Consider the following 26,451-nt stretch of genomic DNA (forward strand, 5'->3'; position numbering starts at 1 on the left):
AGGAAGTTAAAGCCCTGAACTGGGTCAAGGGCCCTGAGATGCACCCCCTGCAATGCTAGGAGCTCTGTCCATTTTACAAACACTGAATCTGAGTTTTGAGGTGCTGGCTCACCCCTGGAAAGATCAAGTGGCCTGCCTGGGAAATATGCAGTCCAATGGACGATTCTGCAAAATGTGGAAATATCAATGAGTAAGAGGCAACAGGGGCACACAAGAGGAAGAGAGAAACTCTGCCCAGGAGTGGCCGGGGCAAATTGAGGAAGCAGAACCTCCAAGGAAGAATGGCAGTACACTGGCAGAGGCGGTCCTCGGCAGAGAGGAACACATACAACACCATGGAGCATGAGGCACCTTCATGGAATGGGGTGCAGCAACCAGGGCCTAAAGAGGATAGGTGGGGTGTATGGTGAGAGAGGCAGCAGCCAGGCTATGGAGTCTCACCTTCGGTCTGTAGGCCAAGTGGGGAGAGTAGGTACACAACATGGGTCTTCCCTACCGGAAGACAAGGGATCTCAGGCTACAGTGGACCTATAGGCCACAAAGTTGGTTTCCCTTGAACTAGTCTTCTCGAACCTTGCCTCATCACTGTGTTCACTGCTGTGGTCTGAATGTGTGTCCCCACAAAATTCATGTTGAAAACCTAATGCCCAAGGTGATGGTATTAGGAGACAGGCCTTTGGGAGGTGACAAGGTCATGAGGTCAGAGACCTCATGAATGGGTTTGTCTCCTCATGAGAGGCTCCAGAAGGTTCCTTCCCCACTTCCGCCATGTGAGGACACAATTAGAAGTCTGCAACCAGAAGAGGGCCCTCACCCAACCATGCTGTCACCTTGATCTCAGCCTTCCAGGATCCAGAACCATGAGAAATAAATTCCTATTACATATAAGCCACCTGGCTGTCAAATCCTTTTGTTATAGCAAAATATGGACCAAGATGCCCACCACAGTAGGAGATTAGACATACTGCACCAATTTTCATTTCAGGGAAACTGATGGACAGATACTTTAAAACTTCAGGCTGCCTCATCAGCAGTCATCATTATCCGCAGATAGTACATGACCTCCACACGACAGCAGGATAGAGACCAGGGACGGGAGCTCTTGTATCAGTTTTGGTGTGACTGTGCCTGGAAACACGCCAGACATCAGTCCTGCTGCACAGTTCGCTGGGTACCAAGCAGGCACTGGAAGCAACAAGATGGGGTAGAAGTGGGAAGGGCAGCAGGACCATCACCCACAGCATAGCATCCTGCTTAACCTCGAGTTCATCTCTCTCAACTTTGTTCAGTTGGCAGAGGAGGATATGAAACTGAATGTGAAAGGTCCAGCTGGGATCCGTGCTGACAGCCAAGATCTGTGGTCCCGTGAGTCAGAGTGAGGGCACGCCTCAAAGCAATACCAGGGCCCCTCATCTGTGTCTGGAATCTTGCATCCATTTTCCCAGCACCCTGGGCAGAGTATCAGAGAAGGCTGTGCAGGGCCTTTGGAGGGAAGAGGCAGCCTGGACTTGAAGTCTGTGAGCAGTTGTGAGAGGCCTGGCTGCAGCAGAGGCCAGCAGTGCTCTTCAGACACCAGCTGGCCACTGACCAACAAGTAGAAAGACAAATCTTGACAAGGATCCCTCATAGCCCCTCAGTGCTGATCTCCAGGTGTCCAGAAAAAACTAAAGAATGGAGAGAGGCGGTCAGTGGGAGGAAAGGTGGGCCACAGCTGGAGTACCAGGGCTGGGCTGCACCCAGGCCTTCCTGTGCTGAGAAGCTCCCAGGCCTGCTTCTCACAGCAGAAGATACCTGGCCCTCTGTAAGTGTCCCTCAACTTCCCATCCATCCCATGCCCTCTCACTCAGAAGTGCCTTGCAGGGCTCCTATACCCAGCGAGCTGCTTTACTGCTAGGTCCTTGTTCATGATCTGTCTGGGATGACTATCCCTTTGACCTCTCCAGCACTTCTGCCTTTAAACCACGCCTCGGTCTTCATCGATGCTTGGGAGCCTTCCCTGATAAGCTCCTCCTGGCCCTGACCCCAGCTCAGGGTGGCCTATGGACTCCAAAGTGTCTTGGACTTTCTTCCATCATTGCATTGTCTATTAAAATAATCATCCGTTTGGTGTTTGCCTTCTCCCACTGTACTGTGAGCTCCTAGAGCAGGCTTCTTACTCATTTTTGGAGGCCCTGGGCCCAGTTCTAGACCTGATATGAAATAGGTTACTGGTTAATTTTTGTTAAATTGAAGAGCCCACAACCTCCATAGTCCAGGGCTTTTGAAACTGGGAAGAAATAGCAAACTCTTCCTGCCTTCCTGGTGCATATGGCTTCAGCAGCCTTTCCATTCCGGGTTTATACATGCTCACATCTTCCTGCTGGTACTATCATCCACTTACTACTACCTGCCTTCCCCTCACCCCAATTCCCATACTTAGGGTCAAAGTTGCCCTGCCTCACAAGTGAGAAAGGGCCCAACCAAACTTAAAATTTCCATTGAGGTTGTGACTCGAGGAAGAGGTGGGAGGTAGTATAGTGCAGTAGAGAACATTAGCTGTCAGACCTGGGTTCAAATCCCTTCCCTTTTACAAAGTATAGGATCTTAGGCAAATTTCTTCACTTCTCAGAGTCTGTTTTCCATGTATAACAAATGGAGACTCATTTCTCCATAGGAAAGGCCTTAAGTTGGGTTCCCCCCAAAACAGATTGAATTTGAGTCCAAACAGTTTAATTGGGAAGTGATCTAGGCCAGGGCTGGGATTAGGGTGAGGCATGTGAGGTGCCCTGCTACAAAATGTAAAGAGACCCTCAGGTTCATGCAAGTGCCAACCCTGCCCTCACATGAACCCAAGAATGGGGGTCCCCCACCTTAGTCCTAGCTCTGATCCAGGAAGCACTGATATGGGAGTTGGGGGTGAGGTAGGAAGGGTAGGAAACCAGCAGAGTGTACAGTGAAGTTGCTGCTGGAAGCTAAACCCCAAAAGGGAACTCTGGGAGACAAAAAGAATGTACCCACCAGGGAGGTGACGAAGCTGCGGTATTTATCCTCCAACTTTCATCTTTTGCTGGCTGAGGGCTGCTTCAGGGGCCCTAATTCCCTGACACTCCCAGCCTGTGCCACACAAGGCTAAAGAAGTGCTAAGGCAAAATCACAGGTTCTTACAGTAGGACTCTGTGGGGTATATATTAGAAAGGTGAGCGCCCAGGGGCAATGGGCAAGGCATGGGCTCTGCTGGAGGGCTACTGAAGGATGAAAGGAAGTTAATGACCACAATGCCCAACACAGATAAGTCCCTTTCTCTTTCCCAATTTATAGCAATTGCCTGTGAAGTTCATAGAGCTTCCCAGCCCTCCCTGAGTCAGCAACACCAGAACAGCTGCTTCCTATCTTTTGGGAAAAGGAATAGAACCCCAGGGTCTGAGCTTACTGGGGAAAGCTGGTAATTGATGGAGAGGCTCACTCCTCGAAGAACTGTTTCTTCCTGCATCTGAACCACAACTGTCTCTGGCTTTTCCACTTCTCACTATTAACACTACTTATGACATACAAACTAACATCATGTTAGTAACAACTGCTGCTACTTATTCGTCTTCTATGTCACAGATACTATGCCTTTATATTCATCATCTTAATCCTGAGAACCTTGCATGAGTTTTCCTATTTTACCGGAAAGGAAACTAGGTCTCAGAGAGGTTAGCTTGTATCATAAGCAGGGGTTCGGACTCAAGTTGATGTGATACTTTCCACTGACTTTTGTCTCTTCACTGTCTAAGCAGTGCCCCGCCCAAAGGACCACTGGCGGGGGAGGGGAGTAGGTAAAACTAACAAGCAGCCTTTACCAAAGACAGTGTGGGGAAGGCGGGAGAGGGCACTGGAGAGGTGGTTGTCTCCCCCTCACTCTCCATTAGCTAACAAATAAGTCTGTTGTTCCTGGTCCTGCTGATGTACACTCTCTTCCAACAATTTGTCATTGACCCATATTCTAGCAGCAGTCTGCAACATTTTTGGCATCAGGGACCTCCTGAGAGGTGCCCCTAAGAGAATCTTAATACCTGATAATCTGAGGTGAAGCTGAGGTGGTGACGCTAGTGTTGGGTAGTGGCTGCAAATACAGATGAAGCTTTGCCTGCTCGCCTATCACCCATCTCCTGCTATGCAGCCTCGTTCCTAACAGGCCACAGACTGGTACCCGTCCACAGCCTGGGGACTGGGGACCCCTGCTCTAGGGAGACTGCTAATTTTAACCCTTTTTCCGTTTAGAAAAAAAAAGTGCAGCTCACTGCCAGAATTCATTTAACATCACATAGGAATGCTATATTTTCTAGGATTTGACATTTTCAGTAATCAAACTACTAAAACCAGAAAGCTATAAATAGAATGATGTCTTTTTTTCCCAAAGACTATTGATATACTAGAGTGATGTGAAAATAATAATAAAAGCGAGATATTTTGTGGCAAGCTTTGGGGTAAGGTTAGGACTGTAATCTGCGAGTCACCTCGGGATAAACGCGTCAGCTGCAAGCGCTGCTGGCAAGTATTCTCAAGACAAACGGAACAAGGGTTAAGCTAAATAATTCACTTTGCAGAATCAGCCCTTTCCCTTTTCTTATCTGCAGGCAGAGAGGTTAACATACTATCCTGGTTTACAGATACCTCCAACAAATTGCCATTTAATGAGAAGACTGGTGAGAATTAAGTTGATGGAACATAACTGATAAACCGATTTTCATTAAAAGGAAAACAGGAAAATAATACTAGAGTCAAAATATAGCATTTTCTTTAGGACTTAAGAGGAGGGGCACTGTGGTGTCATTGCCATGGACACAAAGTAGTTTTATTTGCTCCTTTCAGTCTTTGTTTCCTCATTTAAAAAATTGGGGAGGATAATACCTACTTCCTAAGGTTGCTGTGAAGATTAAAGGATGGCATATATATGGCCTGAACCACAGCAGTTGCTCAGAAAATAACAGGTATGACTTATTCAGGAGTCCCCAACCTCCAGACTGTGGACCAATACCAGTCCATGGCCTGTCAGGAACAGGGGTACACAGCAGGTGAGCAGCGGCCAAGCAACTGAAGCTTCATCTGTATTTGCAGCCACTCCCCAGCACTAGCATCACTGCCTCAGCTCCATCTCAGATTGTTAGGCATTAGATTCTCATTGGAGCACCTGTCCCTAGTGTCAAAAAGGCTGGGGACTGCTGAATGTGATACTGGCCACAATGTCAGTGCCATCCAACATCAAGACATGGAAGGAATAGATAGATAGTGAGCCTGCCACCCTGCCTCTTCCTAACTCAAAGATCTTGTGTGCAAGGCACCTATGCAGGAAAAAGTGCCTTAGAAGCCTGTGATGTGCCTTCCATCTGAACTATCTCTGAACTCCCTGGTCTAACACACACCTCATTTTCATTTTAAAGTAAGGAAAAGGCAACTCTGAACTTATAAATCAGAAGTTAGGAGAGTCTGAGCAGTGTCCCTATTTATCTTGTCCCAGGACCCTTTCCTGGTCAGCAACCACCTCCCACAGTCTTTCATTACATCTTTAAATGAGTTTGGGCCAAAGCTAGCTTTCTTAACACGCTTGTGTGTGTGATCACCTCCCTCATGTAGTTAGTTGCCTTCTGCCATTCGATGTTCTCTCACGATTGCCCATGCACTGAGGACAGACATCAATTTTGTTGTGCATATACCAGCAACTACCAGGCAATGCGATCGAGAATGTACACTCTTCTACTAATGTGATGAAACAGAACCTATTTCCTGTTGCTGCTATGACCTCTGGCAACAAGACAACCAATTTCAATTGTAACAGATGAATATGCCTAGCATCCCTGCTGGTTTATCTAGGAAGAAAAAATAATTGCACAGGAACTAATAACAGAGTGTTCACTTACAAATTCTTGGGAAGAATGGCAGGACATATTCGTCAAAAGTCCTATGCTCTGGCTGAGAATTCTTAACTGGGTGAGGCAGCAAAATGAAATAACGAGTCACTGAATGGCAGGAATAGCAGAATAAGAAGTAGCCCTGGCACCTTCCAAAATGATGTCAGAAAAGGTAAAGGGAGTAGCCACACAGTGTTTAGGGCTGTGCAATACAGTCAGTGAATATCGGCAGTATATCAAAGACCAGTAACGAAATTCATTCAAGAACATGTAATTTATGAATCTGAAAACTAGCTCCACAATTAAAATATGACTACCAAATACCCTGTAACAGAAGAAAAAAAGAACTCCACCTTAATGAAATAAGATTTCATACAAACATAAATATATTTAAGTTTTCTTTTAACTGTAAATGAATTCAAACAAGCTGTTATAAAACCGAATACTATACACAGTTGTTTGTGTAGATCATAGAAAACATAAAAACCACAATGCTGAATAGGTGCTGGTGGTAGAAACTGCAGGGCCAAAACTTGCTCAACAATGAACTGGGGGCCACTAAGCCTTAACGAACATGGCCCACCCCTATTGCTAATAGTTTTGTCAACTTTCAGACCCTAGAAATTCAGGATTTTCTCCTTCTTCCTCTGCCTGCTTTGGTCCGTGTCCGGCTTCCTGGCCGGACAGTAAATTGCTTTTTAAAGTCCACTAAGCAATCTGTAGCTTCTGAAATGGAAACAAAAGACTTGATGGGAGACTCATTTAATTTGAGATGTGTGAGGGAACTCTGCATCTCTCTGCTGCAGCCTGCCTCTTCCTTCCCTGGTGAAGGTACCCTAGAGAGAAGGGGGGAAAATTCAGGATTCAATATACACTTACTAATAAGCACTAAATACATGTCACGCATGGTACCAGGGGCTTTTACATATATTATTTATTTTATTTACTTTTTATTTATTATTATTTATGCCTACAGCACCTGGTCTTCCCAGGTGGTCTCCCATCCAAGTACTAACCAGGCCCGACCCTGCTTAGCTTCTGAGATCAGACATCGGGCTTGTGCAGGGTGGCATGGCCAAAGACCATGGACCGTGGCTCCAATGGGGTGCAAACCCGGGACCTTCTGCATGTAAAGCAGATGTGCTAACTGCTACACTATGGAACCACGTCCTACATATATTATTAATTTGCATAATCTCTGTAATCATCCAACCAGATAAGTACCATCATTCCCCTTTCACAGATGAGGACATTGGGTAAATCATATACCTAAAACCACATAGCTGGGCAGTAATAGAATGAGGATTCAGACCCAAATTCCTAAGCTGCTTGAAATTCAAGTCAGAAGACCAGGGCTGGGTGGGGACAGAGAGGCAAGAAGGAGTAACATAGCTTTTGCTCTGCTTATTTTAACACCATGAGTGAATTGAGCTAGCCACCCAATTCTTAGCCCAGACATGTGGGGATCAAAGAGTTATACCGAGAGAAGTCACACAGTTCCACAGTGATTTCTACCTTCAACAGTTTGAATATCACACTATACACAGAACACAGCACCAGGCCCGTACTTTTCTAGAACTGCTGAGAGTCACACTTCAATGAACACCCCAACTTACCCGAAGGCCACTGTTTCTGAAGACTTGGTCTTTATCTCTGCATCTGTGATAGGATAAAAAAAGTAATAATGTCATTAGTAGTGCTGTATTCATACCACTTCTCACTAATCATGTTCTTCTTGTGTTCTTGGGCACTGCTTTTCATCAGGCTTATCCAGATAGCTCATTTCTCCAACCCCAAGACCAATGGAATGTGAGCATATAGGATCCAACAGGCTCAGCTGCAGAAGTACCAAGGTGAACGCTTTTGAAAGAAGCACCTCTGAATAAACCTACTTTGAATCTGGACTTGAGGAAGTTGCCAAGGGAAATCTGCCACCCACGAAGATTCGCAACCCACTGAACTAGAGGCAGCAGGACAAGGGGCTCAGAGAGACTGCCTATTTACAGTCATTAAAAAGTCTTAAGCAAAAGCTCCTCTTCTAACTGCATCTAGAGAATTTTAACAATAGCAACTAGTAACACTCACAGTAATAATAGCAGCTAACATTTATCGAGAGCCTACTTACAGCAGAGAACATATTTGGAGGTTTACCAGATATAAACCTTATGATCTATGATGTTGGTATCGCTAGCTCTATGCAATGCTCATAACCAACTGCTTTGGTTATGAGCATTGCACAGTAGTACCAAAATCTACTCTACTGCTCCTTAAATACTAGGCACAAAGAGACAGAGTTATTCCTACAATCCCTCAGGAGCACAGGTTAAGACATTAAGATAAAGATAACATATGAATGATGCACAGAACATTAGGAGAAGGCAGTATTATTTGTATGCTTGATTTTCCATGCCTGTTCCTTCGGAAGGTAGTTGAGGCTTATGTCTTTCCCCTATGATTTGGAAATGTTTTTTCCCAGTTCAACATGCAGTCCTGAAAGTTCAAGCTTTATAAAGACTGAAAAGAAATGCATGATGAATAAAACAGAGTATCTCCCATTTTCTTTAGGGAGAGATCAACTAGACTGAGTCTCCAAAGCTGGCTGCTTAGGTCAAATGTGCACCCACATAACTCCAACAAATAGGGAGCTGGCAATGGTTCTTTTCAATGGAAAGCCTTAGGCAGAAACCCAGAAAACTGGTCCGGGGGTTCTCACCTGTAGTCTTGTGCTCAGACTGTTCCAAAAGACTGAGGAGTCGGCCTTCATTGCGGCCTTTTTCCTATGACAGAAACAGATGAAAGGGTTAACTCATGGCAGAGAATCTAAAACACAACTTCTTAAGCTCAAATCACATCTGTCTTTGGGAGAAAAAGGTGTGGAGACACCTCTAGGAAAGTCTTTTGCTTTCTAATAAATGAGGGTACACAAGTAAAAAGGCCATATGATGAAGAAAATACATCTTTAGGATAAAAAATACTATCTAAGAATAAATATCAGAGTGAAGGCAAATTATTCCACTTAGATCATATTAAAGAACAGTAACCTTTGACCAATAATAGATTTGCAGAGATCTAAAATAGGAAATAATAGTTTGGAGGTAGCTTCTAGGGGCAATGATGCCAGAAGAATAAACTGGTTCTATGGAATAAGCATATACCTGTAAGACCCAACTCCAAATCACCATATCAGAATCACTCCATTCAGGGGTCCCTTTCTTCTGTCATGCGATAATGGTTTCTCTACCTTAGCATATAGTGATTGCTATGTGACTAAGCATAGAATATGGTGCTATTGTTTTATCTTTGATCTCTAAGCCAAGACTTGCTCTTCCTAATCTCTAATCACAAAATCCTAAAAGCACATCCGTCTTCCCAGTGACCAGGGGCCAGACCCCACAGCTTACTAAGGCCAGGCAAATATAGCATTCAACAGAGTTGATCTCGAATACTGGCAGTGAGGGTATGACTGGATATCCTTTCTAAAAAGCGATTTGGCAGTATGTTTCGAGAGATTTTTAAATGTTTATATCCATTGCCCTAAGAGTTCCACTTCAGGAAATCTATTCTAAAGAAATAATCAGTGGTACAAAGACTGATTAATGTTTTAAACACAGTCTTATAATACAGAAGAACTGGAAAGAACCTGAATGTCCAATAATATGAGAATGGTTAAGTGACTATGTGATATAAACATTAAGAGTAATTTTTAAAAATAGTTTAAAAATAAACCAAGGAAGGTGTTTATGCAACAACGTTAACTGTGTGTTGTCAACTACATTAAAAATACATAGAAATAAAGACCAGAAAGAAAACAGGCCAAAATACTAAACATTATCTTTGAGTAGCTAAATTATGGTTGATAATTTCCCCTGGTTCTTCATACTTTTTTTAACTTCCCATATTTTCTACAATGAGCATATATTATTTTTTAATTAAAAAAATAATTTTTAGAAGTGCAAATCATGTTTTAAGACAAACAGAAGGAAGGAGGAAGGGAGAGAAAGAGGGAGTGGGTGGAGGGGGTAAAAAAGCCCAGAACATAACTGAGGGTTAGCTGGCCTTTCTTAAGACACTCCACACATACTTTTGTGTTCTTCGGCCGCTGCTGCCGCTTCCCCTCCACATCTGAGCAGACTCTCCCATGCTCTTCAGGCCTGTCTCCTTGGTCACTTCTTGCAAACTGGAGACAGGACTCTACATGACACTGGTACTCTTTGAACGGGACCAGGGATTTACAGAGATAACACTTCTCATTCCTAGCCAATGAGAAGAAAGACAGAAAAAGCAGCTTTATTGCAGCTGGGCTCCTGGATATGTCTCAAATTGTGTTTTTACATCTCAAAGTTATTCTACAGAGGAGACCCGTCAACCAATGCAGATTCACTCACTCAGTGGGACCGTCAATAAAACTAACCCGATGCCAATCAAAAAGACTGAGTGATTAGTGGTTTTCCCTGGCTGTTTCTCTGTATCCCGCTGCTGCAGCAGTGGGGTGGTAATGAAATCAACTCTTCTAACTATCTCAAACAATGCTGATTGCTCTTCAGACATAAAATATTCTGTCGAACTCATCTGAAATTAAGTGTAATAGTTTTTTCAAAGGGAAGTTAAAGTTTAGACAGAAAAGGGAGCACCAAGAACATTAAATTAAGATGACAATTTTGCTAGGGTGGATGAACTTGTCTGATTAGTAAATCAAGTCTGTCCATATGCCGACTTCCTTAATTCTACAACCTGCAACATCGACTAGGAAGTTACCAAAACTATGTGGTTCCACCAGAGGCTTCTGCATAATTTCATATGCACAGTTATTTTTATCTTTTTATAACAGTTGAGTTTGTGGAAAGAGAGGAAATTGTGTCCTTGAGGTAAGGTTTATTGTGCATCGGTAAAAACGGAATTGTTGGGCACAAAGGAAGAAAATCAACATTAATTAAGTATTTCCTCTGTGGTGAAAACTAGTAGAAAGCCCTTAAAGCACAATTTCTCTCTTTTTTTTTAGAGAATATTTTATGAGTTTATGTGAGTCAAAACTGACAACAATTACCAGGAAGCATCCCAAATGCTCCTAAACACATTTTCTCAATTAATTCTTCAGCCCTATTAGAAAGGTACTATTCTCCTCAAAGTCCTGTAACTAATGATTGTCAGAAGCCAGGTCTATCTAATTCACTAAGTGTCTTAGTTTTATGAAGCTAAAGAAAACTTTCCAAAGTCTGCTATCTTAGACTTCTCCTTCTGGCCATTTATATGCAACTACTACAGCAAAGGAGATTTGGATTAGCTCTAAAAAATAATTTCTCTGGAAGTCTTTAAAATAGAAGAAATAAGTCTCTCAAGTACTTAACCATCTGGGAGAAATGCAAGCAAAACTCTGCTTTATAAGAAAAGCTTGACCAGTGTAACTTTTAAGGTTTATCAATTAGTGTAAAAAGCATCTATTAATCCCCTATTATGTGAAAGACAGCAGCCCTGCAAAAGGGACACAAATCAGGTAGGCAGGCTCTGCTAGTTCTGGCTACATAACCTTAACAGGTTGCTTATAATTTCTCTTTAGTTTCTGTGTTAGCTACTGTAAGAGTTACACAGTAAATAAAGCACCTGGCACAGTGGCTGGCACACAGTATTAGGTGCTTAATAAATAGCTATCATTGTTATTACTGTCTCAGACACATTTTATTAGATGCCCAGGAATAAAGCATGAAGGCAGGTATCCACCTCAAATAACTAACAGTCTAGCCAGGAAAACAGAAATGTCAAAAAGAAACAAAAAATTATTATTGCAATACACTGGGATGAATACAGTCCTAGAGGGATGTCCACCTGACAGTAGGATTCCAGAAGGAGCAAGGGATCAGCTCTGCTCAACTGGGTTAGGGAAGGCAACTCTAAAATTTAGGGTCTAAGATCTGTGTTTCAAAGACAAACGTTTCTGCCTAATGACTAACTGCTCTAATGCATTGTTAGTAAAGTCTTTACTTTCGGGAGAGAGCACTTAAACCTGACCCCCATCAGCCACCCTAGAATGTGCTTTCTTAGTCAAGCTGCAACCTATAACCCAAGGAAGTCTATATGTTACTCAACCTTTTTGCAACTCAACTTCTGTACCATTACAGTGCAAAATAGCTCAATGCTTCCCAAAAGCACCCAACACCAATATGCAAATTCAAAGAACATTTTTTAATTTCAAAATAGATTTTACTGCAGCTAAAATAGTGGAATTAACTGTACATAATAAACTATTACATATATACACACACATTTTAAGTTATAGGACATAAAGTTTATTTTGGCAGATAGTGTTAAAATTAAAGTTGCATACACTAGTAACATAACTCAACATCCTTAACTTTGTGGTAAGTATGACATATTTTCTTGCTTTCCTGAGTTCTGCTAAATCACCATAACCTAAACTGATTTATAAAACTGATATGCTGAAATTCAGCTTTACTGTTTTCACTTACACTCTGATTCCAAAGCTAAGAGCAATATGGAGTGGAGTGGGTAGCAGGGTTTTTTTAGTGTAATGCAAAGGGATATACAGAGGCCACTTACACTGACATAAACTGGGAATAAGAAAAAGAAATTCAGGCATCCAAGCAACGAAGTGATTGGCAAGCCAAAGAAACCCAAGAAAGGTAAGAAAGGAACTGGTTTCTTAATCTGGCCCAGGCAATGGTATGTTAAACAAGAGGAGCTCCATGAACACAGCACGCCTACTTACTTGTCAATGTCTAGGGAAGTCTGGACAGCTATCCCACAGTCGCTCTTGCTCTTGGCCTCTTTTTGTCTCCGAGTCAACACTTTCAACAACAATAAAAAAAAAAGAAGAAGAAAAACTGTTAGTTGGCAGTAGACTCTGAATATAAAAGACAAAGTATATAAGGAAGAAGCAAAGTTTAAAACCTTTTTCCACTGAGAGACGTGCACTGTCTGGGAAATGTCGGCCTTTCTGGTATAGAGAACAATGCCTGTAACGTATGGACTGAAACTGCCAGCCACAAGATATTCCTGTACCTGCTTATGAGATCTATTTATCCCCTATTTGCCAAAAGATCTAAAGACAGTCCAAACCAAGACAGTGTTTTGTGTACTACCCCAACCGGCAGCATTCAAGGGAAGGATTTATACTTCCCAACCAAAATTCAGACTGGTATAACACACACTCCAATGAGATGCTCTATGAAATATAGTAATAGTAGCTACAACTGAGTGCCCACATTAGCTCTAGTCTTTAAAAAACTCTGGAAAGTTCCAGTTACAAGTGAAGAAAGTGGAGCTCAGAACAGTTAACACAACCAGTCTTTTCCACTACACCAGGACCACCTCCCAATTCTAGCTGCGTATAGACTCCTTTAGCCCTGGTGGCATACAAACACATAATCTTACACCAAAAGGCATCTGTTTATAAAATCATAGTCTCTTAAAGGATCTTGGAGGTTATTTAATCAACTGTTTTCCAGTCTTCATTCCTTGCAGTAACAAAAAAAACTGTGGCCATCTTACTTCAAATCTTGCCTTCTTCCCTCCTGACACCTGAAATTCTCCTGACATAGAATTTAGGAAAGTTATTAGTTCACAATGTAATTTAGGTTAGGAAGCATTTATCCAGTCCAGGGGTCAGCAAACTTTTTCTGTAAAGGGCCAGAGATTAAATATTTCAGGCTTGGCAGGCCATATGGTCTTTGTCACAATTACTCAACTCTGCATTGCAGCAGGAAGGCAGCCATATAACACATAAATAACTGGGTATGGTGTGTTCCAGTAAAACTTTACAAAAATAGATTTCTGGCTAGACGTGGCTCCCAGCTTGCCATAGTTTGCCTACCCTTCTAGTCCAACCTCTTACTCATAAAAAGTGCCCTCTATAAGTATCCCTGACAAGTCATCATACAGTTTCAACCTGACTATATCCTTTCACTGAGGGGAATTCACTTCCTAGGGAAAACCATTCTATTGCTATACAACAATCTGACTCAATCTGCATTTACTAGGGGCTGTATGAATATGTTTACCGTCTTTTCCATAAGTCAGCTCTTTGGACACTTAACAAGCTGCATTACAATCATGGATTTACTTAGTTATCTGCCCCTTCAAAATAGGGACTGTATCTAGTCATTAAACCAATCTCTAATAAGACTTGGCCTAGAACCTTTTGTCTAGGTTAGCTCTAATCCTTATGACAATCTTCAGATTGTTATTAATATTCTGCCCTATTTTAAAGGTATATAAACAAACTCTGAGGAATTGACTTTGACAAGCTGTCACAACTGCTAAGTAGTAGAACCAAGGATACAATTTAGATCTAATTCCTATACCTATGCTTTACCTTCCTAGTTAACCTCCTCTACATACACCCCAATTTCTTCTCAGTCTTTATTATGTGTGGCACCCCAAAGTGGACCCAATACTCAACAAGCAATCTGATCCATAAAGAGAACGTAAGAACCACAAACTACCCCATACTTGGATTTATATTCTACTAATTCAGCCAAGGCTGTGTTTGCTTTACTGACAATCCTGGTATACTGTTGGCTTAAGTTGAGCTTAAAGGTAATCAAGGTCCTTCCCTTACCCTCCCAAATCAGCTTCAAATAAATGTTATTGAGACAGGTCTCTTATTTCTATACTTGGGTAACTACCTTGTTGGATATTTCCCCCCGGCTCCCCTTTAAACACAGGACTTTATATTTGTCCCTGTTCTTTTCAGGTGAACATTCCAATTTCTTAAGATAATCTGCAGTCTTGAGATCCTGTCATCTGATGTTATTAGCTCCCTTTTCCAGCTTTGTGTCATCTGAATAGATGACAAGCATGCCTTCTACACCTTCATCCAAGTCACTGGGGAAAAAGTTGTAAAGGATATGGTCAAGGACAGAAAACTATAGCATGCTCCCCAAGAGGCCTTTCTTCTCACCCCTGGTCCAGATTTCCTTTAAATAGTTAATCAAGCAAATTTTTATAGAGAATATTCGATGTGCAAGTAATCTGGGAAGATATAGAAAATTATGAGGCAGGGTTTTTGTTCCTAAGGAGCTTATAATTTACTAAAGGAGACAGCACATACATTCAAATAACTATAACACCAAATGTAAAGAGATTTGCATAATAAAACAAGACCATACATACAAGCAACTATTAATAGTGTTTGTCTCTGGGGAGGATGGATGGCAGAGACACTTGAGGACTGGAAAAGGAGGGAGGTATATTTTTCACTATATACTTTTCTGTACTGCTGAATTAAAAATTAAAAGGGAAAAAAAGAAACCAGATTATAGAGAGAGTAGATGATCTATTTCTAAGGTTCCTTCCAGCCCAGAGATTTCAGAAGTAAAAATAAAGTACTGCAGGAGAAAAACATCCTGGACATAGTTGTATAACCACCTTCAAATCCACCTCCTATTCTATCAGCCAGCACACATTTCTCCATCTTATGTACAAGGACTTCGTGAAAGATTTTATCAAGTGCCTTGCCGAAATCAATTCTTAAAAGGTTGGCACCTCACAGATTATAGAAACCTTTAAGGGTTGTTTTTTCTCTCTTTCCATTTATCCCCCATCTTGACTACCAAGTATTTTTCCAAAAGAAAACCACTCCACAGACAGGGCTGGAAACAGTATTAATTGCTTTAAGCACTTTATATATACCTCCATTGCACTTAGCACATTTCTGTTACTTATCTGTATGTCAGTCTCCTTTCTACACCATGCAACTTTCTGAATTAAGAGATTCTGGGTTTTGTTTTGATCTCTTCAGCATCCTCAGCAAAACTTAGCACATATCAGATGCTATTAAATATTTTCCAACTTAAATCATAGCAATGGATTCAAGGGAAAAAACTAAGTCTTTGTTTATGAGGACCTACTCTGTACCCAGTACTTTATAAACATAATCTCTAAACCTTACAACAAAACCCTGCAAGGCATATAGCATTACCTAAATTTTATAGATGATGAAATATTAAATAACCTGATCAAGATCATAAAGCTAAAAACAACAACCAAAAAGCCATGGTACCAGGAATGCAACACAAGTCTGACTTTAAAGAAGCATATGTTATTCGACAAGAGCAGGATCCCTCTCCTGGGAAATAAGAGTGTAAAAGATGGGAAGAGAAAAAATGGTATGTGGTAAGTGAGTGGGCAAGTGGGAAAGAATCTGAGGGAGAGGCTTGGCAGATGGCTGGGAACTATATGCTAATTCTATTATTAAATGTTAGGATCAGGGCATACTGGATCAGGCCTTGGAGGCAAGTTTCTCCTTCAAACCTACTTGCCCCTACAAGAGAGCAGAAAACTGTCAGTTGCCCTACAGGATTCTCCAACTCCAGTTCAGGAGAGCTAAGACAGTCATTTCAACTAGCTGCAGGCAGAGAATTCAGTATGAAACTGAAATCTAAAATCCTTGCTGCCAGTGACAATAGCCATAGATTTCAAAAGGGAACAACAGAGTCTGAGGACAACTACCAGGAAAACATCTACCAGGACAAGGTAAGCAAAATGGAAGAGAGAAGGGATATCACTGAGAGCTGAGAGAGCCGCCTATAAACCTGCAACCATTAAACTTAGCCCTATATACCACTGGATGGAAAACACCCTAAGGAGCTGTCCTTGGGACTTGGCTTGGTACTGTCAAAATATAAGAAAACAGTAACATCCAGCAGCATAAAAAACATGAACTTCAGAGTTGGAAATAATAGTGTCCAAATTGGGACTCTACTAGTTATGTTGCCATAGGCAAGTAACTTAACCTCTCTGAGTATTGGATGACTTACCTACAAAATAAGATGATATAGCTTCTACCCTCATGGGTTTTGGTAAGGATCATATCAGATAATCCAAAGTAAGTTGTAAGAGTGTCCAGCCCACAGCAAGCACTCAGTAAATATGTTATTATCATATGACTGCCATTATTCTTCTTCCAAATTTAGTTCTTAGCCTTATTCAAAGATTTAAGTTCATCCTTAGAGCAGCGTGTATATAATTTGAGTTAGATCTTAGTCTTAAGTGGTACCCATACTAATTTGTACAAATAGAATGGACAATCAAATAACCAAAGTATTATAGAACAATTATCAATACTATGTAAATACCAGCACATTTGTTTCCAAAATCCAAAGACAAGCAGTCAAAAATAAAAACATATAGCCTAACCATAAAAACAATGGCTCCTTGAGGAAAGTGGAAATTACATATACAAAGAGAGATTTGGCAGAATGACAGAGGTCAGTCACCTCAATTTGTCTTCCTCGACCTCAAAACCACCTCAGCAGAAAATAACGAGAGGCCACAGAGTTGCATATGTTCCTGGTAAAAGGGCCCCTTCTCCAGCCAAGCACTTCCTCAGTGGGATGGAAGAGGAAGAAGGGAAGGCAAGCTCCAACTGCATGTTGTCTGCCTCAATGCTGCTGGCCTCCCCTAAGAGACAGTCGCAATGAAAAGGCTATCATTAGAACTAATTATCTACCATTCTCCGAGATGTGGCTATTTAAACTTAAATCTTAATTAGAATTAAATATAATTTAAAATTCAGCTTTTCAGTCCCATGTGCCACATTTCAAGTCTTCAACAGCTACATGTGACTACTGGCTTCCATACTTGACCCCACAGAGTATTTCTGTCATTACAGGCAGAATGTTCCATTGGCTAGCAGTGCTTCTTTAAGAGGTAACCAGGGCTAATACTACCCTGCCTTAAGTCTGTTTACCTCGAATATCACAAAAAATCCAAGCTTCCCCGGCATCTCTCATCACCTAGATTCTCATCCTCACATGGCTCTGATCTGCCATCTGGGGGGACTTCTCTAGTCTGAATCAATCGCCTACTCCTAGTCTCAATCTGAAATTCATGTAAGTAATCAACAGAATCCCTGATGTTCTCAACCTCCTCTGAAAGTTCCCTTCATCTTCTTGATCTTACTGAACAATGGCTGTCCTCTGAGGATACTGCTTTTCCTTGTACTTTTTCAAGTACTGGCTTGCTTCTTCCTTTACTTCAGAGCTCTATTGACCTGGAGGTGGTGTAAACATCCTTACTTGTTATTGCTACCAGACTACTGCAAAACCCAGTTTGAAGCACAAACCATTGTGCTACCCAACCCTGAAGTAGTCATCTCCTATCCTCCTGGTCACCTATCCCCCACCAGCCACCTACACTTCCAAGACATTCACTGAAAATGTTAATATATCACTTACTGTCTTTCTCTTCACCACTCCTGCCATCATTCTTGACAATTTCAATACATACTGTATTAGACTGCAGTTTTTGTAGGTTCAACCTAAGGTACGACCCATCCAATACTCTGGCCATTCCGTTCCTCAACCTCTTAGTTATCTACTCCCATGGATCATACCATCTAAGCCTTTCTCAAGTGGGGTTCTGAGAGAGAAGTAAGCCTCATGCCTTGAGGCATCCAGTGTATGTGATAAATTAACCTCTATCTTCTGCATCTACTACAATGGTTGGTACCAGTTTTGTACCATTCTTGGGAGAAGTAAGGTAACAGTATGATATTTCATTTTCTGTGTTCCGTGGTTCCAATGAGGAACCCTGGTTGAGCCTGTTAATAATAATTGTGCCACTCGTAAGCTTTCGATTTCAGATGTTCCATTCTCTGATCACCACCACCACCTATCTTTTCCAACTCCTCCTAGTACCCTAACTCGTATAATCCTTCAGCCTCTCTAGGACGTCTAATTCCAGACTATCACCTTTTCACGATCCATTACCCTGTCAAGTCCTCACTTAACTTCTTACCTAACATAGATCTCATGGTTATCACATTGACAATTCCCTTGAATATTCCCTCAACTTATTTCTAATTTCCCTTGGAATCCCTGACAAAACCAAATCTGATTAAAGCCAACCCTCCACCTATTATATTTGTATCTAAGCAGCACAACAGTGCCGACTGGCCTCACATTGTATTTAAGACCACAAACCTCAAGTGACTCCTCAGTACTGCCTAACATTTCTAATGCTTCCACAGTCAGTTTATTCTCGTGCTTCCCCAGAGACTATTTCCTATCTTCTCCGCTATCCTCACACCTCCAATATCCGTCCTGATTCTATTTTATTTTTTGTTTCAATATAAGTACTTTACTGAGATACAACTGACATATTATAGAATCCACTAGTTTAAAGTATAATTAAATGGTTTTTAGTATATCCACAGAGTTGTACAACCATCACCATAATTTTAGAACATTTTCATTAACCAAAAATGTTCTTATTAGCAGTCATTCTCCATTTTTCCCAAAATTCCCAGCCCTAGGTAACTACTAATTTGCTTTCTGTATCCATGGATTTGCCTAATCTGGGTATGTCTTATAAATGGAATCATACAACATGTGGGCTTTTGTGGCTGGCTTCCTTCACTTAACATATGCTTTTAAGGTTCACCCATGATATAGCATGTATAAGTACTTCATTCTTTTCCCTACTACGATTGCATCATTTCACATTCCCACCAACAATGCACTGCAGTTCAGTATCTCCACATTCTTGCCAACACTTGTTATTTTCAAATTTGTTTGTTTTTAATAGTCATTCTAGAGGGTAAGAGGTGTTATCTCATTGTGCTTTTGACTTGCATTTCCTTAATGACTAATGATGTTGATCATCTTTTCGTATGCTGTTGGTCATTTATATATCATCTTTGGAGAAATGTCTATTCAAGTCCTTTGTTTTAATTAGGTTGTTTATCTTTTTGTTGAGTAGCAAGAGTTCTTTATGTATTCTGGAATCTAGACCTGTACTAATATATGATTTACAAATATTTTCTCCCATTCTGGAGGTTTTCTTTTCACTTTCTTGGTAGTGTTCTTTAGTGCACAACAGTTTTAAAACTTGATGAGAGTCCAATTTATCTACAATTTTTCGTGTTGCAGGTGCTTCTGGTGTCTAAAAACCTAAGAATCTAAGAATCCACTGCCAAATCTAAGGTCATAAAGATTTACCCCTAAGAGTTTTATAGTGTTATCACTTACATTTAGATCTTTGATCCATTTTTTTGTATATGGTGTGAGGTAGGGGTCCAATTGCTTTTGCATGTGGATATTCAGTTCTCCCAGCAACATTTGTTGAAAAGACTGTTTTTCATCCACTGAACTGTCTGATACCTGTGTCAAAAACTGATTTCCCATAAATTTATGGTTTTAGTTCTGGACTCTCAATTTTATTCCACTGAGCTATGTACCTATCCTTATGTAAGTACCATACTAACTTGATTAGTAAGTTGTAAAACAGGAAAGTATGAACCCTCGGCCTTTGTTCTTTTTCAAGACTCCCCTCCTCTCCCCGCCCCATTCTGGATCTCTTGTATCTCCCAATCTCAAAAACTGGAGTCGTCATTAACCCAGTTGCTTGGGGCAAAACCTTGATGATGCTCTTGAGTTTTCTCTTTCTCATATTCCAACAAATCATGTAGGTTTGACCTTCAAAATGCATCCCAAATTTGACAACTTCTTCACCTCAAAGCTATCACTATGACCCAAGTAAGTATTAGACCTTGCCTGGAATACTGTGACAGCCTTCTGCTTAGTCTATTCATTTCTATATTTTGTTCCTGTTCTTCTTTAGTCTGTTTTCCACACAGTAGCCAGAGTTAGATTACATCCCTCCCTTGTTCTCAACACTTCTATGGCTTTTCATCATATTTAGAATAAAGTGCAAAAGCCCCACTTGATCTGACCATTGCTTATCTCTCTTTCAAGTTTAAAGATAAGCTTTTTTCTCAAGAAGTACAGCTGAATGTTGAGCTCTTAACCTTAACCTTCAGTGATGCTGTAGTTAGTCCCTGCATCTGAAGTGTTTAGCATGGCTTGCGCAACACTTTTGCATACAACAACAAAAGTACTCATATAAAAAATATTCTTAGCAGTGCTCCCCAACCTCAAAGCTAAAGGGAAGAATCAATATTGAGAAAAATCCTTAAACCACACAATTCCTATTTAGGATATAAAAATAAAAGGTTTAAAATAAAGGGTCTAGAACCATTATATTTTTATGAACAAAATTTCTCAGTCTATGAGGTATTGAATAATTTAGAGGTCTCAGAAAAAGTTGTCTAGTTCTTACTAGTACTTGTGTATAATGTTTACTGCTCAATCTTTTTCTTTCACAGCTGGAATTTTTATTTAAGAATTTGACAATATATATCTAGAATTTTTAAATAATTCATATCTTCTGACCCATGAATTTTATTTTGGGAATCTGAGGAAATCATCTGAATTTAGATGAGATCATAAGACAAGGATATTTTATCAAAGCATTATTTATAACGCTAAAACATTTAATCCACCCAATGTTCAAATATGGATAAAATAATATTCAAGAATTCAAAATAAAGACTGAAAGAAAGTATACCAAAATATCAATTGTAATTCAAGTGGAAGGAGGGGTTGAGTTTGGGCTGATTATTTTTGGATGATTTTTCTTCTATGGTGCCAATTTTTTTCAATGAGCATATACCACTTTAATCATTTTAAAAATGGTTTAAATATTGACAGACACCCTCAATGAACAGTGGTAGGCAATGATCATCATCAGTGACCATTAGTTGAAAGCTGGGCTTTCTAATGGATAGATTAGGCTGATCTCACTGATTAATCTTATCATCACAAAAGATAACCAGACACATATGTGCCTCCCAATATGATGTAACATGAGATATATAAAATCATCTTATAAAGTATTCTTTACAAAAAAATTAAATAAACTGAATCTGATCAAGCCTCAAATCTAACTAGAAGTTACTAGAAATTATAGTCTAGAACAGAAAAACATTTTAAAGATAGAAAAGGGATATAATCAGCAAAATCCAGGAGAGAAATTCTAAAAGACAAAAAGCCGAGCTCTTTAATAAATAAACCATAAAGGAGAGAAAAAAAATCTGAGAGGATAGCACAGATTTAAAAAGACTTAAGAGAGACATCAACTAAATGTATTGTGTGAACCTTGTTTGGACTCTAATTTGAACAAACCATTAAAAAAAATTATGAGATAATTGGGGAAAGGGAGATGCTGACTGGTGTGATAATGGTACTGTGGCTGTATTTTTTTTAAATAGTCCTTATTTTTTAGAGATACATATTACAATATTTATAGATGAAATGCTAGGCTTGAAAACTGCTTCAAGAAAATCTAGTGGTGGGGTGGATGACTGACAAGTTATACATGAAAAAAGATTGGCCATTATGTTGACAATTGCTAAAGCTGCAAAATGGGTTTGTAGGGATTCATTATACTGTTAAACAATAAAAATTTAAAAATAGGTTCAAAATAAAACCTGCTGTTAAAGCTACCTATGTAAAAACAAACAGATAAGGAAAAGGATACATATCAAACTGTTAACACAATGGCTTGAATTGAGCTGGATCATGGATGCATTTTTTCTGAGTGAAATTTCCCTAAAAATCTTCTATTATAAAGAGGTACTACTTTTAAAAAATTGTTAGAAGGTAAAACAGAAGCCTAATGACTGAATAAATAGCAAATTCCAGGGATGAAACAGGATAAGTCAAGGTAACCCGACAACCTCTTGTAATAAAAAGGAAGTGCTGAAAGAACTGATGGGCATATGCCAAAAAGTTAAAGATGACAACTTGAAGGAACTTTCAAATTTCGAACAATGTGAACATCAAAATGATTGCTGGAAAGAATGAATTACAATACATTAAATTTAAAAAATGAGTCCAGGTATCCATATCACATTAAAAAAATACATTAATATGGGGAGAGGAAGTTCCTCTCTACAGAAGAATGTTAGCTAATTAATGTATAAAAATGATAGGAATACAAAAATTACCATTTACTATTACAGTTAATAAATTTAAGCAAGAATCACCAATGGATGGTAAACCCATGGTGAATGCCTACTTGGAAACAGGATATTCATACAGTCTCGAAGTATTACCCCACAAATCACACTATTCATCAGAAAAAAAATCTAGTAGACACTACCTTAACAGACAGGATTAAATTTAACAACCCCAATAGTACAAACTGGTATCACTTGCTCCTTGATGTGATGTTATGGACTGAATGTTTATGCTCCCCCAAAATTCCTACGTTGAAATTCTAACCCCTAATATGATGGTATTAGAATGTAAGGCCTCTGGGTAGTGATTAGGGCACGAGTGTAGAACCTTCATAAAATGGAATTAGTGCCACTGTAAGAGGCTGAAGAGATCAGAGTTCTCTTCTTCCACCACCCGAGGACACAGCAAGAAGACAGCAATCTGCAACTCAAAAGAAGGCCAGCACCAGAACCCAACCATGCTGGCACCCTGATCTCAGTCTTTAAAGCTGTGAGAAATAAATTTGTTGTTTTTAAGCCACTCATTCTATGGTACTTTGTTAGAGCAGCCACAACTGACTGAGACATGACATGTTTAGAAGAATGCGACATTCCCTTTGTTATAATCCTGCCTAAAATGTTTGTCCTGCATCTCATCATAAGAAAACATCAGACAAATCCAAAGTAAAAACCATTCTAGGAGGAAAAACCAGAGACTAGAAGCTCCACATTCTGTGAGTAAACTCTGCCCAGGTCTCTAGCTGTCTCTAGAACTACACATATACTAGATAGATTCCTGTTAAGGATAAAAGAATCAAATTGAGATTTAAATCGCCTTCCCAAACAACAGTTAATTGTCTTATAAAACAAACAAACAAAAATAATACTTTTCTGAGGAATAAAAGACTCTAAAATATCCACAATACAAAGTGACTGAGGAAAATGTGACCTGTTTTCAATTTATAGGGGAACAACAATTTGAATGACTGCAGATTTCTTATCAGATACTATAGAGACCAGAAGATACTGGAACAAAATCATTAAAATGCTGGGAGGGAGGGAGGGAGGAGGAGGGAGGAAAGGAAAGGAAAAGGAAGGAAGGAAGGAAGGAAGGAAGGAAGGAAAACAAACAAAACTCTGTCAACTGAAAATTCTATATTCAGTGAAAATATCTTTCAAGAATGATGGTGAAATCAAGACATTTTCAGATAATGAGAATACTAAGGAAGTTTGTTGCTAGTAACCCACACTATAAAAAATGCTAACAGCAATTCCTCAGGCTGAAGGGGAATGACATGACATGCATGCACTCAGATCATCAGAAAGAACTGAAAAGTATCAGAAATGGTAAATACCTGGTAAATGTAAAAGACTATTTTCATTTTAATTCTTTAAAATACACAAGGCTGTTTAAAGCAAAACTATAAACTGTTTTATGGGGTTTATAATATATGCAGATGTACATATGACAACTATGCATAAAAGAAAGGGGAGGGTAGTAAATGGACCTGTACAGTTACAAGATTTCTACAGTGTTCATAAAGTGGTAGTTGCTCTACGTAGACTGTGAAAAGTTTACCTTCCCTAGAGTAGCCACTAAAAATGCAGAGGTATGGCCAAAAAAAAAAGCAATTCTATAACATATTCGAATAATCAAAAGAAGATATGAACAAAAAAACAGGAAGAAACAAAATGGACAAACAAAAAACAATAAAATGGCAGACCTATATCCAACCACATCAATAATTAAATGTTAATTAACTAAATTTCCAATTAAAAATTAGAGATTGTCAGGGGTGGTTCCATAGAGTAGTGGTTAGCATGTCTGCTTTACATGCAGAAGGTCTTGCGTTTGAGCCCCAGAGGAGCTACGGCCCATACCCTGGGTGCGCCAGGCCCCTCGGGGTGTGCCAGGCCTAGGGTGTGCGCTGCAAGTGCATGGGAGGAGATGCCCCACCTTTAGAGATCTAGTTCTTAAGGGGAGACGGCAACATCCATAGGTCAGGGGTGGAAGTGCGGGGGCAGGGGGGAGAGAATTAAAAAAAAATTAGAGATTGTCAGAATAGGTAAAAAGCATGAGCCAGTGGTCATGAGACATACTTTATTTATGAGACGCACTTTAAAAATAAAAATACAAATATATTAAAAGTAAATGAATGGAAAAAGATATCCAGGCAAACAATATACATAAAAAGCTGAAATTGCTAGAACCACATCCAGCTGTTCTAGCAGATGAAATACACATCAAAAGAAAGATATTACCAGAGATAAAGTTGGAAACTAAACAACATACTTACAAGCTGGCTCTAAAATATATACAAAAATGCATATGGCTAGAAGATCCATAGCAATCTTAAAAAGAATAAAGGTATTTGACTTCAAGACTTACTATGAAGCTACTGTAGTCAAGATATTTGTGGTATAGGCATAAGTAAAAACAAATAGATCAATGAACTGTAACAGAGAACCAGGACACAAGTCCTCACTTATATAGTCATCTGAATTTCTACAAAGGCAGGCAAGAAATCCAATGAAAGAGAAGTCTTTTTTTCAACAAATGATGCTGGAATAACTAGATATCCATATGGAAGAAATAAACCTCAACCCTGACCGCATGTCATATACAAAAATTAACTTGATGTATCATAAACCTAAAAAGAAAATAAAAACCATAAAAGAAAAAAATCGATAAATTAGATTTCATCTTAAAACTTCTGCTCATCAAGACACCATTAAGACAATGAATAGGCAAGTCACAGATTACAGGAAAATATCTGTACAACACATATTTGACAAATGAATGGTATATTCAGGACATATGAAAAACTCCTGTCTCAATAATAAAAAGTCAATCCAATTTTCTAGTATATAGCAGGTGCTCATAAATGGTAGCTATTGTTGGTTAAAATTAAGTATGACTTATAAAGACCTGGCAAATTAAACCCTTTTACTTAATGGAAAAATAATATCTTGCTATCAAGTGTTTCTTTATATTAGAACCTTATAAAAATCCTTAGTAGCAAGTCAGTCTGTGAATGAATAGTCAATCTCCACAGCCACCATATAAGTAATTCTGATAGTTCAACTGATCCTTTGATTTTGCACACAAGCTTTTACAGAGGTGACTTATGTCACACTGACTCTTCACTAGGACATAGTGTAAATCCATCAAACTGTTTCTTCTATGAAAAGCTGAGAAGGTCAATTCTGATGAGATGAGATTTCATACTTGCATTCAAGGGTGAAGGATTCTAGTACTCTGCCTTCCTAAAACTGACTGAGGCTTCCATGGTCTCCTCAAACTATCCCCTGACTGCGGATGTCCCCATCTCTACACATGGTAAGGCAGAACACAAGAATAAAGAAGGTGGCTAGCTAACACTGGAGTCAGGCATGGCTCCAATTCTGCTGCTTATTAATTAACTGTCTGATGCTGGACAAGTACTAAACCTACCTTTTTGATACTAGTTTTCTCACAGGTAAATTGGAGATAATAACAACACTTACTCTCTAAGGTAATTATAGTCCTGACTGCAGCTCTAAGATAGTTCTAATGGAGATGGCTGATCTAATATTAATTCCTTGACCTTTCTTCTTTTTAAAATGTTCTAAAAGCCTAAATTTAAAAGTATGACTAGATCATGAAGTGAGAGAACTTCTCTAAAGTGGTTTTTAGCTGTTAATATTCCTTTACCATATAATGCTTTGAGTATTAACTCGGGTGTTAATAAGAGCTCTTTTATTTTTCAAGAAAGGAATAAGCACATTTGGGGGGGAAAAACTGCT

General features: G+C 39.7%; 2 protein-coding genes and 1 pseudogene across 12 annotated transcripts in view; all 3 read right to left on the reverse strand.

Annotated features, from left to right (window-relative positions):
- The window catches only part of HK3 (hexokinase 3), a 29,497-nt gene extending 23,519 nt beyond the window's left edge, over positions 1–5,978 (reverse strand). Inside the window, exon 1 of the mRNA XM_039880027.1 lies at positions 113–5,978. Coding sequence (XP_039735961.1) covers positions 113–337 — 225 coding nt within the window. The 5' untranslated portion in view covers positions 338–5,978. The remainder of the gene's footprint in view (positions 1–112) is intronic.
- A 255-nt stretch (positions 5,979–6,233) lies between these two features.
- Positions 6,234–26,451, reverse strand: part of UIMC1 (ubiquitin interaction motif containing 1) — a 109,426-nt gene continuing 89,208 nt past the window's right edge. For all 11 annotated transcript variants that reach the window (XM_039880037.1, XM_039880036.1, XM_039880043.1 and 8 more), the window contains 5 exons: positions 12,592–12,670; positions 9,952–10,123; positions 8,584–8,647; positions 7,487–7,529; positions 6,234–6,706 (listed from right to left, as the gene is read on the reverse strand). In XM_039880037.1, the coding sequence (XP_039735971.1) occupies positions 6,496–6,706; positions 7,487–7,529; positions 8,584–8,647; positions 9,952–10,123; positions 12,592–12,670 (569 nt within the window). In that variant the 3' untranslated portion in view covers positions 6,234–6,495. The remainder of the gene's footprint in view (positions 6,707–7,486; positions 7,530–8,583; positions 8,648–9,951; positions 10,124–12,591; positions 12,671–26,451) is intronic.
- Positions 6,838–6,953, reverse strand: LOC120616739 (uncharacterized; annotated as a pseudogene).

The sequence above is a fragment of the Pteropus medius genome, unplaced genomic scaffold (genome assembly GCF_902729225.1).
Source record: "Pteropus medius unplaced genomic scaffold, Ma_sr-lr_union100, whole genome shotgun sequence".
NCBI lineage: Eukaryota > Metazoa > Chordata > Mammalia > Chiroptera > Pteropodidae > Pteropus > Pteropus medius.